Source organism: Oncorhynchus mykiss, chromosome 2 (assembly GCF_057628025.1).
Source record: "Oncorhynchus mykiss isolate SJ-2025 chromosome 2, ASM5762802v1, whole genome shotgun sequence".
Taxonomy (NCBI): domain Eukaryota; kingdom Metazoa; phylum Chordata; class Actinopteri; order Salmoniformes; family Salmonidae; genus Oncorhynchus; species Oncorhynchus mykiss.
Window position 1 is genome coordinate 9268781 of NC_143023.1, and position 19260 is coordinate 9288040.

Here is a 19260-nt window from a genome sequence, read left to right on the forward strand (position 1 = left end):
AATTTCAGTGTAGGAAAGGATGAAACAGCGTCTGTGCCACCAGTAAGTACAGATAGTAACGTTAGTATAAATCCCCTCGCACGGTCCCCGCAGCCGGACAACTTTCTCACGGTTTCTGGAGAGAAATGCTGTAGGAATGCTCAACCGGTGTCGCTCATTCAGCCGACAAACTTCAACCGGTTTTCCCCATTAAGCAGCGAGTCGGAGTCAAAGGCCGAGCCTTCTCTTGTCTCTACTCCTCCCGTTACGGGGTCAGAGACGCCGAAGCTTCCCACCATTAGCTCTGACAAATTGAAAACTCTAGTCATTGGCGACTCCATTACCCGCAGTATTAGACTTAAAACGAATAATCAGCCGACATGTCTCTGGACCTACTCACTGTCACAGTCATACTCTGGACCTAGTTTTGTCCCATGGAATAAATGTTGTGGATCTTAATGTTTTCCCTCATAATCCTGGACTATCGGACCACCATTTTATTACGTTTGCAATTGCAACAAATAATCTGCTCAGACCCCAACCAAGGAACATCAAAAGTCGTGCTATAAATTCACAGACAACACAAAGATTCCTTGATGTCCTTCCAGACTCCCTCTGTCTACCCAAGGACGCCAGAGGACAAAAATCAGTTAACCACCTAACTGAGGAACTCAATTTAACCTTGCGCAATACCCTAGATGCAGTTGCACCCCTAAAAACTAAAAACATTTCTCATAAGAAACTAGCTCCCTGGTATACAGAAAATACCCGAGCTCTGAAGCAAGCTTCCAGAAAATTGGAACGGAAATGGCGCCACACCAAACTGGAAGTCTTCCGACTAGCTTGGAAAGACAGTACCGTGCAGTATCGAAGAGCCCTTGCTGCTGCTCGATCATCCTATTTTTCCAACTTAATTGAGGAAAATAAGAACAATCCGAAATTCGTTTTTGATACTGTCGCAAAGCTAACTAAAAAGCAGCATTCCCCAAGAGAGGATGGCTTTCACCTCAGCAGTAATAAATTCATGAACTTCTTTGAGGAAAAGATGATTATTACAAAGTAAATTACGGACTCCTCTTTAAATCTGCGTATTCCTTCAAAGCTCAGTTGTCCTGAGTCTGCACAACTCTGCCAGGACCTAGGATCAAGAGAGACACTCAAGTGTTTTAGTACTATATCCCTTGACACAATGATGAAAATAATCATGGCCTCTAAACCTTCAAGCTCCATACTGGACCCTATTCCAACTAAACTACTGAAAGAGCTGTTTCCTGTGCTTGGCCCTCCTATGTTGAACATAATAAACGGCTCTCTATCCACCGGATGTGTACCAAACTCACTAAAAGTGGCAGTAATAAAGCCTCTCTTGAAAAAGCCAAACCTTGACCCAGAAAATATAAAAAACTATCGGCCTATATCGAATCTTCCATTCCTCTCAAAATGTTTAGAAAAGGCTGTTGCGCAGCCTCTGCCTTCCTCGTCAGAGGAGGAGATAGAAGAAAACTGTTACAGTCTCTGTGAATGGTTTGTCCTCTGACAAATCAACTGTAAATTTCGATGTTCCTCAAGGTTCCGTTTTAGGACCACTATTGATTTTCACTATATATTTTACCTCTTGGGGATGTCATTCGAAAACATAATGTTAACTTTCACTGCTATGCGGATGACACACAGCTGAACATTTCAATGAAACATGGTGAAGCCCCAAAATTGCCCTCGCTAGAAGCATGTGTTTCAGACATAAGGAAGTGGATGGCTGCAAACGTTCTACTTTTAAACTCGGACAAAACAGAGATGCTTGTTCTAGGTCCCAAGAAACAAAGAGATCTTCTGTTGAATCTGACAATTAATCTTAATGGCTGTACAGTCGTCTCAAATAAAACTGTGAAGGCCCTCGGCGTTACTCTGGACCCTGATCTCTCTTTTGAAGAACATATCAAGACTGTTTCAAGGACAGCTTTTTTCCATCTACGTAACATTGCAAAAATCAAACTTTCTGTCCAAAAATGATGCAGAAAAATGTATCCATGCTTTTGTCACTTCTAGGTTAGACTACTGCAATGCTCTTACTTTCCGGCTACCCGGATAAAGCACTAAATAAACTTCAGTTAGTGCTAAATTCGGCTGCTAGAATCCTGACTAGAACCCCAAAAATATATCATATTACTCCAGTGCTAGCCTCCCTACACTGGCTTCCTGTCAAGGCAAGGGCTGATTTCAAGGTTTTACTGCTAACCTACAAAGCATTACATGGGCTTGCTCGTACCTATCTCTCTGATTTGGTCCTGCCGTACATACCTACACGTACGCTACGGTCACAAGACGCAGGCCTCCTAATTGCTTCTTCCACATCTTTTGGTCCCTGTCTGTTTTGCTCTCAGTGAAGTGCTACTATCCCCTTGGACTACAGGTTATTGCCGTCATAAGGTGTGCGTCTGTCTGTTGGCCGGACACTTTCTACCGTTTAGGACCTTTGTGGGTAAAGGTAAAGATGGGGTATAGCAGCAGAAGTTCCTCTGAAGTCCAGTATCTGCTGGAAGGGAACCTGGTGGTACGAGAGGATGAGTGTGGGCCTGTTGTGCTTCCCCCTATCCCTCCCTCTTCTCTCTCACTGTCTGAAAAACGTAAAACGTGGATTTGGGTACAGTGTTTATTTCCCCCTAATATCTTTGAAGATGACTATCCATAACAATAAAATCCTTCATACAGTGAGGTTAGGTTACCATGCTTGTCCTGCCCCACAGCTGTAGACACAGCCTTCTCCAGGTCCTCAGACACTAGCTGGCGATCCATTACAGGATGTCTGTCACCTCACTGAGCCCCTATTGCAGGTTAGGGGTCACATCCACTTGAATGTCCTTCATATGACGAACCTCCTACAGAGCAAATGAGGAAAACATGATATATTAGGATTTATGTTAGTAGCAATAGAATATGGGAATTTTATCTCAACGCTACCTACAGCTAACATATTTATTTATGTATGTGATCTATGTAAATAAATAAATATATCACAGCTGTAAAACTGTGAAGGACTATAGGTGGAGGCCTACCCATTTCCCAGGAGCATTGTAAAACGTGGATTTGGGTACAGTGTTTATTTCCCCCTAATATCTTTGAAGATTACACCTAAAATAATTAGGAATACTTCTTTCTACTGCTGATCTGAGACCATTAGGGTTAATCATTACAGATATAAATGCAATATATGGAGTAGAAAAGATTGCCTGCCCACCAACTTGATAAGAATCAACATATGTTCTACATGGTCTATTTCTATCTGAACGTAACAACTCAATCAAGCTTGTTAATTGATCGTTAAGCCATGTTTGTCAGGTAAACTAAGGTCATTAGTGGCCTATATAAGCCTCATACAGGCCATGGGAAGACATTACCTGTTGATAACACAGACTATTTTCATGATCATGGGAGGTGTGAGAGAATTGCTGCTCGTTGTGATGACTGTGGGGGTTGTCAAAGGTTGGTTCACTGATGTTTAAGGGATTTGTTTGGTAAATATGCTTAACTTTATAAGTTGGGTATTAATATTTGACTGTCTGTATCTTCCGCGTTGGTCATCTTTTATTCTTCACTGCTATTAATATATGTAGCTATTTTGTGTGAACTCAACTTCTGTCAACACTTTCTCCTCAGTTTCTTGTTACCCTGTTGGAAAGTCCCAGAAGCAAGATCAAGTCTCTCTGCAGAGGAGACTTGGAGGTAAGTGTTTCTTTCCGCAACCCTTCTAGCTATGTTCTTTGTCACTGTCTATGGTGCTGCTGTGTTTGACACTCATTCAACAGCATAGAGTAACTCAGTCTAAATAATGTTGTCAAACCTTAACCTACATTTTTCAGAGCTGTCATCAAATGACGTCTCCATTGTGCATGCCCTGGCCTTGCTCCGATCCATAGGGTCTGACGCTAAACAAGCCAGAGAAGGTACGGCCTGAAACATGTACTTTGAAAACTGTTGGGTTCATGTTGCTCAAAATTCGATTAGCAATTTGGCCTAGACCGTGTAGTACAGATGTGTTGCTGTAGAATACCCAACTGTTCCTTTTGTTTTTTCTCAAGAGTATTTAGAGACCAATGAAGTAGAATCCCAAGCTTCTCCAAACCATGGTAGCTCTCCGGCAAATGATGCCCTGTCCTCTGAGGAGAAGCTGAGGCGCATGTCCTCGGACGACGCCGCCACCTCTGAAGCTGCGACCGGCCCGTCTGGCGACGCCGCCACCTCTGAAGCTGCGACCGGCCCGTCTGGCGACGCCGCCACCTCTGAAGCTGCGACCGGCCCGTCTGGCGACGACGCCACCTCTGGAGCTGCGACCGGCCCGTCTGGCGACGCCGCCACCTCTGGAGCTGCGACCGGCCCGTCTGGCGACGCCGCCACCTCTGGAGCTGCGACCGGCCCGTCTGGCGACGCCGCCACCTCTGGAGCTGCGACCGGCCCGTCTGGCGACGCCGCCACCTCTGAAGCTGCGACCGGCCCGTCTGGCGACGCCGCCACCTCTGAAGCTGCGACCGGCCCGTCTGGCGACGCCGCCACCTCTGAAGCTGCGACCGGCCCGTCTGGCGACGCCGCCACCTCTGAAGCTGCGACCGGCCCGTCTGGCGACGACGCCACCTCTGAAGCTGCGACCGGCCCGTCTGGCGACGACGCCACCTCTGAAGCTGCGACCGGCCCGTCTGGCGACGACGCCACCTCTGAAGCTGCGACCGGCCCGTCTGGCGACGACGCCACCTCTGAAGCTGCGACCGGCCCGTCTGGCGACGACGCCACCTCTGAAGCTGCGACCGGCCCGTCTGGCGACGACGCCACCTCTGAAGCTGCGACCGGCCCGTCTGGCGACGACGCCACCTCTGAAGCTGCGACCGGCCCGTCTGGCGACGACGCCACCTCTGAAGCTGCGACCGGCCCGTCTGGCGACGACGCCACCTCTGAAGCTGCGACCGGCCCGTCTGGCGACGACGCCACCTCTGAAGCTGCGACCGGCCCGTCTGGCGACGACGCCACCTCTGAAGCTGCGACCGGCCCGTCTGGCGACGACGCCACCTCTGAAGCTGCGACCGGCCCGTCTGGCGACGACGCCACCTCTGAAGCTGCGACCGGCCCGTCTGGCGACGACGCCACCTCTGAAGCTGCGACCGGCCCGTCTGGCGACGACGCCACCTCTGAAGCTGCGACCGGCCCGTCTGGCGACGACGCCACCTCTGAAGCTGCGACCGGCCCGTCTGGCGACGACGCCACCTCTGAAGCTGCGACCGGCCCGTCTGGCGACGACGCCACCTCTGAAGCTGCGACCGGCCCGTCTGGCGACGACGCCACCTCTGAAGCTGCGACCGGCCCGTCTGGCGACGACGCCACCTCTGAAGCTGCGACCGGCCCGTCTGGCGACGACGCCACCTCTGAAGCTGCGACCGGCCCGTCTGGCGACGACGCCACCTCTGAAGCTGCGACCGGCCCGTCTGGCGACGACGCCACCTCTGAAGCTGCGACCGGCCCGTCTGGCGACGACGCCACCTCTGAAGCTGCGACCGGCCCGTCTGGCGACGACGCCACCTCTGAAGCTGCGACCGGCCCGTCTGGCGACGACGCCACCTCTGAAGCTGCGACCGGCCCGTCTGGCGACGACGCCACCTCTGAAGCTGCGACCGGCCCGTCTGGCGACGACGCCACCTCTGAAGCTGCGACCGGCCCGTCTGGCGACGACGCCACCTCTGAAGCTGCGACCGGCCCGTCTGGCGACGACGCCACCTCTGAAGCTGCGACCGGCCCGTCTGGCGACGACGCCACCTCTGAAGCTGCGACCGGCCCGTCTGGCGACGACGCCACCTCTGAAGCTGCGACCGGCCCGTCTGGCGACGACGCCACCTCTGAAGCTGCGACCGGCCCGTCTGGCGGCGCCGCCACCTCTGAAGCTGCGACCGGCCCGTCTGGCGACGACGCCACCTCTGAAGCTGCGACCGGCCCGTCTGGCGACGACGCCACCTCTGAAGCTGCGACCGGCCCGTCTGGCGACGACGCCACCTCTGAAGCTGCGACCGGCCCGTCTGGCGACGACGCCACCTCTGAAGCTGCGACCGGCCCGTCTGGCGACGACGCCACCTCTGAAGCTGCGACCGGCCCGTCTGGCGACGACGCCACCTCTGAAGCTGCGACCGGCCCGTCCGGCGACGACGCCATGGATATCTGACGTGGGACATGCAAGAGTTCATGGGTACTCTAGTCCAGTGTGTAACTGCATTTGCTTGTTTTGGCTCAATTAAACATTAACTGTAATACTTGTGTCCTCTGTATTGTTTTGGTGGTTCCTACTTGGAGTTGAGGTGTATAACCTGACTTGAGTAACTGGGGTGATGGCAACATTTATTTTGCATTATATCCATGCGCCAGCAATATTACTCAGACCCATGTGTTTTAAATGACCAATTGCCTTAAGCTACATGTGCTCAGTGTTGGTCCATTTATGCTAGTAGCATCACATGATACCTCAACAGCATTTTGACGCCATTTCCGGTCACAACTTGCAGACTTGTTTACGTGTTGCGGTGTTTTGTTGCCTACTTTGCTACATGACAACTTTACGGTTTTTACTTTTTAATTACCGTTTATATTTTTGGTTTTTCCCCTCGTGTCAGGTTTGCGTCAATTCGAATCTGGTATCAGGATAAATATCACAATGAGGCTTTTATTAGCTAAGCAATAAGTGGTAAATGCAATTTTCGTATATATGGGCTCTGTCCCACCTCGCAGGGCAAAACAGAACTGACTTGTTCCTGACAAAGATATTTAATATACTCTGACAGTTCCTGCTTCCGAGCCGGCCTGTCAGAGTAGACTGGGCGTGGTTTAGACTCACCCAGCCTATCGTTGATTGTTGGCGCAGAGGCTGGTCCCAGCCCCTTAAGCGCTTCAGCGGTCAGTCGTTGTAGCTGTGTAGAATATGCAGTTATCAGGCACCTGGCTCCTGTTATCTAACAAAAGACTGTTCTGAATGTGCCCCCCCCCCCAACTCATTGCACAGTTCTGTATTTTTCCATCATGAGAAAGGCCCATGGCCCTGAAACTGAACAATGGTTCAAGTCAGCTATGTTGCATAACACATACATACATCCACACAAGCCAACAGCAGATAATATTAAATCACATATGGTAACGGGCTATAGTGCATAACACAGAATCCTCATACTCCGGACGCTTTATCTGGACATGGTTCGTCAGGACCTCCAACAGCCGAAGCTAAGTAGTAACATTAACATGATGCCTTCTAATTGCAGTCGCTGTACTCATACAGGAGAACGATCGCCTTACGGTGAGGATAGCTGTGCTACAAGCCCAGCTTCAGACGCAATCGTTAGGCAAGGGTAATTTCAGTGTAGGAAAGGATGAAACAGCGTCTGTGCCACCAGTAAGTACAGATAGTAACGTTAGTATAAATCCCCTCGCACGGTCCCCGCAGCCGGACAACTTTCTCACGGTTTCTGGAGAGAAATGCTGTAGGAATGCTCAACCGGTGTCGCTCATTCAGCCGACAAACTTCAACCGGTTTTCCCCATTAAGCAGCGAGTCGGAGTCAAAGGCCGAGCCTTCTCTTGTCTCTACTCCTCCCGTTACGGGGTCAGAGACGCCGAAGCTTCCCACCATTAGCTCTGACAAATTGAAAACTCTAGTCATTGGCGACTCCATTACCCGCAGTATTAGACTTAAAACGAATAATCAGCCGACATGTCTCTGGACCTACTCACTGTCACAGTCATACTCTGGACCTAGTTTTGTCCCATGGAATAAATGTTGTGGATCTTAATGTTTTCCCTCATAATCCTGGACTATCGGACCACCATTTTATTACGTTTGCAATTGCAACAAATAATCTGCTCAGACCCCAACCAAGGAACATCAAAAGTCGTGCTATAAATTCACAGACAACACAAAGATTCCTTGATGTCCTTCCAGACTCCCTCTGTCTACCCAAGGACGCCAGAGGACAAAAATCAGTTAACCACCTAACTGAGGAACTCAATTTAACCTTGCGCAATACCCTAGATGCAGTTGCACCCCTAAAAACTAAAAACATTTCTCATAAGAAACTAGCTCCCTGGTATACAGAAAATACCCGAGCTCTGAAGCAAGCTTCCAGAAAATTGGAACGGAAATGGCGCCACACCAAACTGGAAGTCTTCCGACTAGCTTGGAAAGACAGTACCGTGCAGTATCGAAGAGCCCTTGCTGCTGCTCGATCATCCTATTTTTCCAACTTAATTGAGGAAAATAAGAACAATCCGAAATTCGTTTTTGATACTGTCGCAAAGCTAACTAAAAAGCAGCATTCCCCAAGAGAGGATGGCTTTCACCTCAGCAGTAATAAATTCATGAACTTCTTTGAGGAAAAGATGATTATTACAAAGTAAATTACGGACTCCTCTTTAAATCTGCGTATTCCTTCAAAGCTCAGTTGTCCTGAGTCTGCACAACTCTGCCAGGACCTAGGATCAAGAGAGACACTCAAGTGTTTTAGTACTATATCCCTTGACACAATGATGAAAATAATCATGGCCTCTAAACCTTCAAGCTCCATACTGGACCCTATTCCAACTAAACTACTGAAAGAGCTGTTTCCTGTGCTTGGCCCTCCTATGTTGAACATAATAAACGGCTCTCTATCCACCGGATGTGTACCAAACTCACTAAAAGTGGCAGTAATAAAGCCTCTCTTGAAAAAGCCAAACCTTGACCCAGAAAATATAAAAAACTATCGGCCTATATCGAATCTTCCATTCCTCTCAAAATGTTTAGAAAAGGCTGTTGCGCAGCCTCTGCCTTCCTCGTCAGAGGAGGAGATAGAAGAAAACTGTTACAGTCTCTGTGAATGGTTTGTCCTCTGACAAATCAACTGTAAATTTCGATGTTCCTCAAGGTTCCGTTTTAGGACCACTATTGATTTTCACTATATATTTTACCTCTTGGGGATGTCATTCGAAAACATAATGTTAACTTTCACTGCTATGCGGATGACACACAGCTGAACATTTCAATGAAACATGGTGAAGCCCCAAAATTGCCCTCGCTAGAAGCATGTGTTTCAGACATAAGGAAGTGGATGGCTGCAAACGTTCTACTTTTAAACTCGGACAAAACAGAGATGCTTGTTCTAGGTCCCAAGAAACAAAGAGATCTTCTGTTGAATCTGACAATTAATCTTAATGGCTGTACAGTCGTCTCAAATAAAACTGTGAAGGCCCTCGGCGTTACTCTGGACCCTGATCTCTCTTTTGAAGAACATATCAAGACTGTTTCAAGGACAGCTTTTTTCCATCTACGTAACATTGCAAAAATCAAACTTTCTGTCCAAAAATGATGCAGAAAAATGTATCCATGCTTTTGTCACTTCTAGGTTAGACTACTGCAATGCTCTTACTTTCCGGCTACCCGGATAAAGCACTAAATAAACTTCAGTTAGTGCTAAATACGGCTGCTAGAATCCTGACTAGAACCCCAAAAATATATCATATTACTCCAGTGCTAGCCTCCCTACACTGGCTTCCTGTCAAGGCAAGGGCTGATTTCAAGGTTTTACTGCTAACCTACAAAGCATTACATGGGCTTGCTCGTACCTATCTCTCTGATTTGGTCCTGCCGTACATACCTACACGTACGCTACGGTCACAAGACGCAGGCCTCCTAATTGCTTCTTCCACATCTTTTGGTCCCTGTCTGTTTTGCTCTCAGTGAAGTGCTACTATCCCCTTGGACTACAGGTTATTGCCGTCATAAGGTGTGCGTCTGTCTGTTGGCCGGACACTTTCTACCGTTTAGGACCTTTGTGGGTAAAGGTAAAGATGGGGTATAGCAGCAGAAGTTCCTCTGAAGTCCAGTATCTGCTGGAAGGGAACCTGGTGGTACGAGAGGATGAGTGTGGGCCTGTTGTGCTTCCCCCTATCCCTCCCTCTTCTCTCTCACTGTCTGAAAAACGTAAAACGTGGATTTGGGTACAGTGTTTATTTCCCCCTAATATCTTTGAAGATTACACCTAAAATAATTAGGAATACTTCTTTCTACTGCTGATCTGAGACCATTAGGGTTAATCATTACAGATATAAATGCAATATATGGAGTAGAAAAGATTGCCTGCCCACCAACTTGATAAGAATCAACATATGTTCTACATGGTCTATTTCTATCTGAACGTAACAACTCAATCAAGCTTGTTAATTGATCGTTAAGCCATGTTTGTCAGGTAAACTAAGGTCATTAGTGGCCTATATAAGCCTCATACAGGCCATGGGAAGACATTACCTGTTGATAACACAGACTATTTTCATGATCATGGGAGGTGTGAGAGAATTGCTGCTCGTTGTGATGACTGTGGGGGTTGTCAAAGGTTGGTTCACTAATGTTTAAGGGATTTGTTTGGTAAATATGCTTAACTTTATAAGTTGGGTATTAATATTTGACTGTCTGTATCTTCCGCGTTGGTCATCTTTTATTCTTCACTGCTATTAATATATGTAGCTATTTTGTGTGAACTCAACTTCTGTCAACACTTTCTCCTCAGTTTCTTGTTACCCTGTTGGAAAGTCCCAGAAGCAAGATCAAGTCTCTCTGCAGAGGAGACTTGGAGGTAAGTGTTTCTTTCCGCAACCCTTCTAGCTATGTTCTTTGTCACTGTCTATGGTGCTGCTGTGTTTGACACTCATTCAACAGCATAGAGTAACTCAGTCTAAATAATGTTGTCAAACCTTAACCTACATTTTTCAGAGCTGTCATCAAATGACGTCTCCATTGTGCATGCCCTGGCCTTGCTCCGATCCATAGGGTCTGACGCTAAACAAGCCAGAGAAGGTACGGCCTGAAACATATGCTTTGAAAACTGTAGGGTTCATGTTGCTCAAAATTCGATTAGCAATTTGGCCTAGACCGTGTAGTACAGATGTGTTGCTGTAGAATACCCAACTGTTCCTTTTGTTTTTTCTCAAGAGTATTTAGAGACCAATGAAGTAGAATCCCAAGCTTCTCCAAACCATGGTAGCTCTCCGGCAAATGATGCCCTGTCCTCTGAGGAGAAGCTGAGGCGCATGTCCTCGGACGACGCCGCCACCTCTGAAGCTGCGACCGGCCCGTCTGGCGACGCCGCCACCTCTGAAGCTGCGACCGGCCCGTCTGGCGACGCCACCTCTGAAGCTGCGACCGGCCCGTCTGGCGACGACGCCACCTCTGAAGCTGCGACCGGCCCGTCTGGCGACGACGCCACCTCTGAAGCTGCGACCGGCCCGTCTGGCGACGACGCCACCTCTGAAGCTGCGACCGGCCCGTCTGGCGACGACGCCACCTCTGAAGCTGCGACCGGCCCGTCTGGCGACGACGCCACCTCTGAAGCTGCGACCGGCCCGTCTGGCGACGACGCCACCTCTGAAGCTGCGACCGGCCCGTCTGGCGACGACGCCACCTCTGAAGCTGCGACCGGCCCGTCTGGCGACGACGCCACCTCTGAAGCTGCGACCGGCCCGTCTGGCGACGACGCCACCTCTGAAGCTGCGACCGGCCCGTCTGGCGACGACGCCACCTCTGAAGCTGCGACCGGCCCGTCCGGCGACGACGCCATGGATATCTGACGTGGGACATGCAAGAGTTCATGGGTACTCTAGTCCAGTGTGTAACTGCATTTGCTTGTTTTGGCTCAATTAAACATTAACTGTAATACTTGTGTCCTCTGTATTGTTTTGGTGGTTCCTACTTGGAGTTGAGGTGTATAACCTGACTTGAGTAACTGGGGTGATGGCAACATTTATTTTGCATTATATCCATGCGCCAGCAATATTACTCAGACCCATGTGTTTTAAATGACCAATTGCCTTAAGCTACATGTGCTCAGTGTTGGTCCATTTATGCTAGTAGCATCACATGATACCTCAACAGCATTTTGACGCCATTTCCGGTCACAACTTGCAGACTTGTTTACGTGTTGCGGTGTTTTGTTGCCTACTTTGCTACATGACAACTTTACGGTTTTTACTTTTTAATTACCGTTTATATTTTTGGTTTTTCCCTCAATTTTTTCACTCGTGTCAGGGTTGCGTCAATTCGAATCTGGTATCAGGATAAATATCACAATGAGGCTTTTATTAGCTAAGCAATAAGTGGTAAATGCAATTTTCGTATATATGGGCTCTGTCCCACCTCGCAGGGCAAAACAGAACTGACTTGTTCCTGACAAAGATATTTAATATACTCTGACAGTTCCTGCTTCCGAGCCGGCCTGTCAGAGTAGACTGGGCGTGGTTTAGACTCACCCAGCCTATCGTTGATTGTTGGCGCAGAGGCTGGTCCCAGCCCCTTAAGCGCTTCAGCGGTCAGTCGTTGTAGCTGTGTAGAATATGCAGTTATCAGGCACCTGGCTCCTGTTATCTAACAAAAGACTGTTCTGAATGTGCCCCCCCCCCCCAACTCATTGCACAGTTCTGTATTTTTCCATCATGAGAAAGGCCCATGGCCCTGAAACTGAACAATGGTTCAAGTCAGCTATGTTGCATAACACATACATACATCCACACAAGCCAACAGCAGATAATATTAAATCACATATGGTAACGGGCTATAGTGCATAACACAGAATCCTCATACTGCGGACGCTTTATCTGGACATGGTTCGTCAGGACCTCCAACAGCCGAAGCTAAGTAGTAACATTAACATGATGCCTTCTAATTGCAGTCGCTGTACTCATACAGGAGAACGATCGCCTTACGGTGAGGATAGCTGTGCTACAAGCCCAGCTTCAGACGCAATCGTTAGGCAAGGGTAATTTCAGTGTAGGAAAGGATGAAACAGCGTCTGTGCCACCAGTAAGTACAGATAGTAACGTTAGTATAAATCCCCTCGCACGGTCCCCGCAGCCGGACAACTTTCTCACGGTTTCTGGAGAGAAATGCTGTAGGAATGCTCAACCGGTGTCGCTCATTCAGCCGACAAACTTCAACCGGTTTTCCCCATTAAGCAGCGAGTCGGAGTCAAAGGCCGAGCCTTCTCTTGTCTCTACTCCTCCCGTTACGGGGTCAGAGACGCCGAAGCTTCCCACCATTAGCTCTGACAAATTGAAAACTCTAGTCATTGGCGACTCCATTACCCGCAGTATTAGACTTAAAACGAATAATCAGCCGACATGTCTCTGGACCTACTCACTGTCACAGTCATACTCTGGACCTAGTTTTGTCCCATGGAATAAATGTTGTGGATCTTAATGTTTTCCCTCATAATCCTGGACTATCGGACCACCATTTTATTACGTTTGCAATTGCAACAAATAATCTGCTCAGACCCCAACCAAGGAACATCAAAAGTCGTGCTATAAATTCACAGACAACACAAAGATTCCTTGATGTCCTTCCAGACTCCCTCTGTCTACCCAAGGACGCCAGAGGACAAAAATCAGTTAACCACCTAACTGAGGAACTCAATTTAACCTTGCGCAATACCCTAGATGCAGTTGCACCCCTAAAAACTAAAAACATTTCTCATAAGAAACTAGCTCCCTGGTATACAGAAAATACCCGAGCTCTGAAGCAAGCTTCCAGAAAATTGGAACGGAAATGGCGCCACACCAAACTGGAAGTCTTCCGACTAGCTTGGAAAGACAGTACCGTGCAGTATCGAAGAGCCCTTGCTGCTGCTCGATCATCCTATTTTTCCAACTTAATTGAGGAAAATAAGAACAATCCGAAATTCGTTTTTGATACTGTCGCAAAGCTAACTAAAAAGCAGCATTCCCCAAGAGAGGATGGCTTTCACCTCAGCAGTAATAAATTCATGAACTTCTTTGAGGAAAAGATGATTATTACAAAGTAAATTACGGACTCCTCTTTAAATCTGCGTATTCCTTCAAAGCTCAGTTGTCCTGAGTCTGCACAACTCTGCCAGGACCTAGGATCAAGAGAGACACTCAAGTGTTTTAGTACTATATCCCTTGACACAATGATGAAAATAATCATGGCCTCTAAACCTTCAAGCTCCATACTGGACCCTATTCCAACTAAACTACTGAAAGAGCTGTTTCCTGTGCTTGGCCCTCCTATGTTGAACATAATAAACGGCTCTCTATCCACCGGATGTGTACCAAACTCACTAAAAGTGGCAGTAATAAAGCCTCTCTTGAAAAAGCCAAACCTTGACCCAGAAAATATAAAAAACTATCGGCCTATATCGAATCTTCCATTCCTCTCAAAATGTTTAGAAAAGGCTGTTGCGCAGCCTCTGCCTTCCTCGTCAGAGGAGGAGATAGAAGAAAACTGTTACAGTCTCTGTGAATGGTTTGTCCTCTGACAAATCAACTGTAAATTTCGATGTTCCTCAAGGTTCCGTTTTAGGACCACTATTGATTTTCACTATATATTTTACCTCTTGGGGATGTCATTCGAAAACATAATGTTAACTTTCACTGCTATGCGGATGACACACAGCTGAACATTTCAATGAAACATGGTGAAGCCCCAAAATTGCCCTCGCTAGAAGCATGTGTTTCAGACATAAGGAAGTGGATGGCTGCAAACGTTCTACTTTTAAACTCGGACAAAACAGAGATGCTTGTTCTAGGTCCCAAGAAACAAAGAGATCTTCTGTTGAATCTGACAATTAATCTTAATGGCTGTACAGTCGTCTCAAATAAAACTGTGAAGGCCCTCGGCGTTACTCTGGACCCTGATCTCTCTTTTGAAAAACATATCAAGACTGTTTCAAGGACAGCTTTTTTCCATCTACGTAACATTGCAAAAATCAAACTTTCTGTCCAAAAATGATGCAGAAAAATGTATCCATGCTTTTGTCACTTCTAGGTTAGACTACTGCAATGCTCTTACTTTCCGGCTACCCGGATAAAGCACTAAATAAACTTCAGTTAGTGCTAAATACGGCTGCTAGAATCCTGACTAGAACCCCAAAAATATATCATATTACTCCAGTGCTAGCCTCCCTACACTGGCTTCCTGTCAAGGCAAGGGCTGATTTCAAGGTTTTACTGCTAACCTACAAAGCATTACATGGGCTTGCTCGTACCTATCTCTCTGATTTGGTCCTGCCGTACATACCTACACGTACGCTACGGTCACAAGACGCAGGCCTCCTAATTGCTTCTTCCACATCTTTTGGTCCCTGTCTGTTTTGCTCTCAGTGAAGTGCTACTATCCCCTTGGACTACAGGTTATTGCCGTCATAAGGTGTGCGTCTGTCTGTTGGCCGGACACTTTCTACCGTTTAGGACCTTTGTGGGTAAAGGTAAAGATGGGGTATAGCAGCAGAAGTTCCTCTGAAGTCCAGTATCTGCTGGAAGGGAACCTGGTGGTACGAGAGGATGAGTGTGGGCCTGTTGTGCTTCCCCCTATCCCTCCCTCTTCTCTCTCACTGTCTGAAAAACGTAAAACGTGGATTTGGGTACAGTGTTTATTTCCCCCTAATATCTTTGAAGATTACACCTAAAATAATTAGGAATACTTCTTTCTACTGCTGATCTGAGACCATTAGGGTTAATCATTACAGATATAAATGCAATATATGGAGTAGAAAAGATTGCCTGCCCACCAACTTGATAAGAATCAACATATGTTCTACATGGTCTATTTCTATCTGAACGTAACAACTCAATCTAGCTTGTTAATTGATCGTTAAGCCATGTTTGTCAGGTAAACTAAGGTCATTAGTGGCCTATATAAGCCTCATACAGGCCATGGGAAGACATTACCTGTTGATAACACAGACTATTTTCATGATCATGGGAGGTGTGAGAGAATTGCTGCTCGTTGTGATGACTGTGGGGGTTGTCAAAGGTTGGTTCACTAATGTTTAAGGGATTTGTTTGGTAAATATGCTTAACTTTATAAGTTGGGTATTAATATTTGACTGTCTGTATCTTCCGCGTTGGTCATCTTTTATTCTTCACTGCTATTAATATATGTAGCTATTTTGTGTGAACTCAACTTCTGTCAACACTTTCTCCTCAGTTTCTTGTTACCCTGTTGGAAAGTCCCAGAAGCAAGATCAAGTCTCTCTGCAGAGGAGACTTGGAGGTAAGTGTTTCTTTCCGCAACCCTTCTAGCTATGTTCTTTGTCACTGTCTATGGTGCTGCTGTGTTTGACACTCATTCAACAGCATAGAGTAACTCAGTCTAAATAATGTTGTCAAACCTTAACCTACATTTTTCAGAGCTGTCATCAAATGACGTCTCCATTGTGCATGCCCTGGCCTTGCTCCGATCCATAGGGTCTGACGCTAAACAAGCCAGAGAAGGTACGGCCTGAAACATGTACTTTGAAAACTGTTGGGTTCATGTTGCTCAAAATTCGATTAGCAATTTGGCCTAGACCGTGTAGTACAGATGTGTTGCTGTAGAATACCCAACTGTTCCTTTTGTTTTTTCTCAAGAGTATTTAGAGACCAATGAAGTAGAATCCCAAGCTTCTCCAAACCATGGTAGCTCTCCGGCAAATGATGCCCTGTCCTCTGAGGAGAAGCTGAGGCGCATGTCCTCGGACGACGCCGCCACCTCTGAAGCTGCGACCGGCCCGTCTGGCGACGACGCCACCTCTGAAGCTGCGACCGGCCCGTCTGGCGACGACGCCACCTCTGAAGCTGCGACCGGCCCGTCTGGCGGCGCCGCCACCTCTGAAGCTGCGACCGGCCCGTCTGGCGACGACGCCACCTCTGAAGCTGCGACCGGCCCGTCTGGCGACGACGCCACCTCTGAAGCTGCGACCGGCCCGTCTGGCGACGACGCCACCTCTGAAGCTGCGACCGGCCCGTCTGGCGACGACGCCACCTCTGAAGCTGCGACCGGCCCGTCTGGCGACGACGCCACCTCTGAAGCTGCGACCGGCCCGTCTGGCGACGACGCCACCTCTGAAGCTGCGACCGGCCCGTCCGGCGACGACGCCATGGATATCTGACGTGGGACATGCAAGAGTTCATGGGTACTCTAGTCCAGTGTGTAACTGCATTTGCTTGTTTTGGCTCAATTAAACATTAACTGTAATACTTGTGTCCTCTGTATTGTTTTGGTGGTTCCTACTTGGAGTTGAGGTGTATAACCTGACTTGAGTAACTGGGGTGATGGCAACATTTATTTTGCATTATATCCATGCGCCAGCAATATTACTCAGACCCATGTGTTTTAAATGACCAATTGCCTTAAGCTACATGTGCTCAGTGTTGGTCCATTTATGCTAGTAGCATCACATGATACCTCAACAGCATTTTGACGCCATTTCCGGTCACAACTTGCAGACTTGTTTACGTGTTGCGGTGTTTTGTTGCCTACTTTGCTACATGACAACTTTACGGTTTTTACTTTTTAATTACCGTTTATATTTTTGGTTTTTCCCCTCGTGTCAGGTTTGCGTCAATTCGAATCTGGTATCAGGATAAATATCACAATGAGGCTTTTATTAGCTAAGCAATAAGTGGTAAATGCAATTTTCGTATATATGGGCTCTGTCCCACCTCGCAGGGCAAAACAGAACTGACTTGTTCCTGACAAAGATATTTAATATACTCTGACAGTTCCTGCTTCCGAGCCGGCCTGTCAGAGTAGACTGGGCGTGGTTTAGACTCACCCAGCCTATCGTTGATTGTTGGCGCAGAGGCTGGTCCCAGCCCCTTAAGCGCTTCAGCGGTCAGTCGTTGTAGCTGTGTAGAATATGCAGTTATCAGGCACCTGGCTCCTGTTATCTAACAAAAGACTGTTCTGAATGTGCCCCCCCCAACTCATTGCACAGTTCTGTATTTTTCCATCATGAGAAAGGCCCATGGCCCTGAAACTGAACAATGGTTCAAGTCAGCTATGTTGCATAACACATACATACATCCACACAAGCCAACAGCAGATAATATTAAATCACATATGGTAACGGGCTATAGTGCATAACACAGAATCCTCATACTCCGGACGCTTTATCTGGACATGGTTCGTCAGGACCTCCAACAGCCGAAGCTAAGTAGTAACATTAACATGATGCCTTCTAATTGCAGTCGCTGTACTCATACAGGAGAACGATCGCCTTACGGTGAGGATAGCTGTGCTACAAGCCCAGCTTCAGACGCAATCGTTAGGCAAGGGTAATTTCAGTGTAGGAAAGGATGAAACAGCGTCTGTGCCACCAGTAAGTACAGATAGTAACGTTAGTATAAATCCCCTCGCACGGTCCCCGCAGCCGGACAACTTTCTCACGGTTTCTGGAGAGAAATGCTGTAGGAATGCTCAACCGGTGTCGCTCATTCAGCCGACAAACTTCAACCGGTTTTCCCCATTAAGCAGCGAGTCGGAGTCAAAGGCCGAGCCTTCTCTTGTCTCTACTCCTCCCGTTACGGGGTCAGAGACGCCGAAGCTTCCCACCATTAGCTCTGACAAATTGAAAACTCTAGTCATTGGCGACTCCATTACCCGCAGTATTAGACTTAAAACGAATAATCAGCCGACATGTCTCTGGACCTACTCACTGTCACAGTCATACTCTGGACCTAGTTTTGTCCCATGGAATAAATGTTGTGGATCTTAATGTTTTCCCTCATAATCCTGGACTATCGGACCACCATTTTATTACGTTTGCAATTGCAACAAATAATCTGCTCAGACCCCAACCAAGGAACATCAAAAGTCGTGCTATAAATTCACAGACAACACAAAGATTCCTTGATGTCCTTCCAGACTCCCTCTGTCTACCCAAGGACGCCAGAGGACAAAAATCAGTTAACCACCTAACTGAGGAACTCAATTTAACCTTGCGCAATACCCTAGATGCAGTTGCACCCCTAAAAACTAAAAACATTTCTCATAAGAAACTAGCTCCCTGGTATACAGAAAATACCCGAGCTCTGAAGCAAGCTTCCAGAAAATTGGAACGGAAATGGCGCCACACCAAACTGGAAGTCTTCCGACTAGCTTGGAAAGACAGTACCGTGCAGTATCGAAGAGCCCTTGCTGCTGCTCGATCATCCTATTTTTCCAACTTAATTGAGGAAAATAAGAACAATCCGAAATTCGTTTTTGATACTGTCGCAAAGCTAACTAAAAAGCAGCATTCCCCAAGAGAGGATGGCTTTCACCTCAGCAGTAATAAATTCATGAACTTCTTTGAGGAAAAGATGATTATTACAAAGTAAATTACGGACTCCTCTTTAAATCTGCGTATTCCTTCAAAGCTCAGTTGTCCTGAGTCTGCACAACTCTGCCAGGACCTAGGATCAAGAGAGACACTCAAGTGTTTTAGTACTATATCCCTTGACACAATGATGAAAATAATCA

At 47.4% G+C, this 19260-nt stretch overlaps 1 protein-coding gene across 1 annotated transcript; it reads left to right on the plus strand.

Moving 5' to 3' along the window:
• Positions 1–3398: 3398 nt before the first annotated feature.
• LOC110517477 (uncharacterized) lies at positions 3399–6256 on the plus strand. Its single transcript, XM_090214797.1, has 5 exons — positions 3399–3459; positions 3634–3699; positions 3837–3920; positions 4056–4161; positions 4633–6256. The coding sequence occupies exons 1-5, from the start codon at positions 3399–3401 to the stop codon at positions 6173–6175; spliced, it is 1860 nt and encodes a 619-aa protein (XP_090070923.1). The 3' UTR covers positions 6176–6256.
• Positions 6257–19260: the final 13004 nt, after the last annotated feature.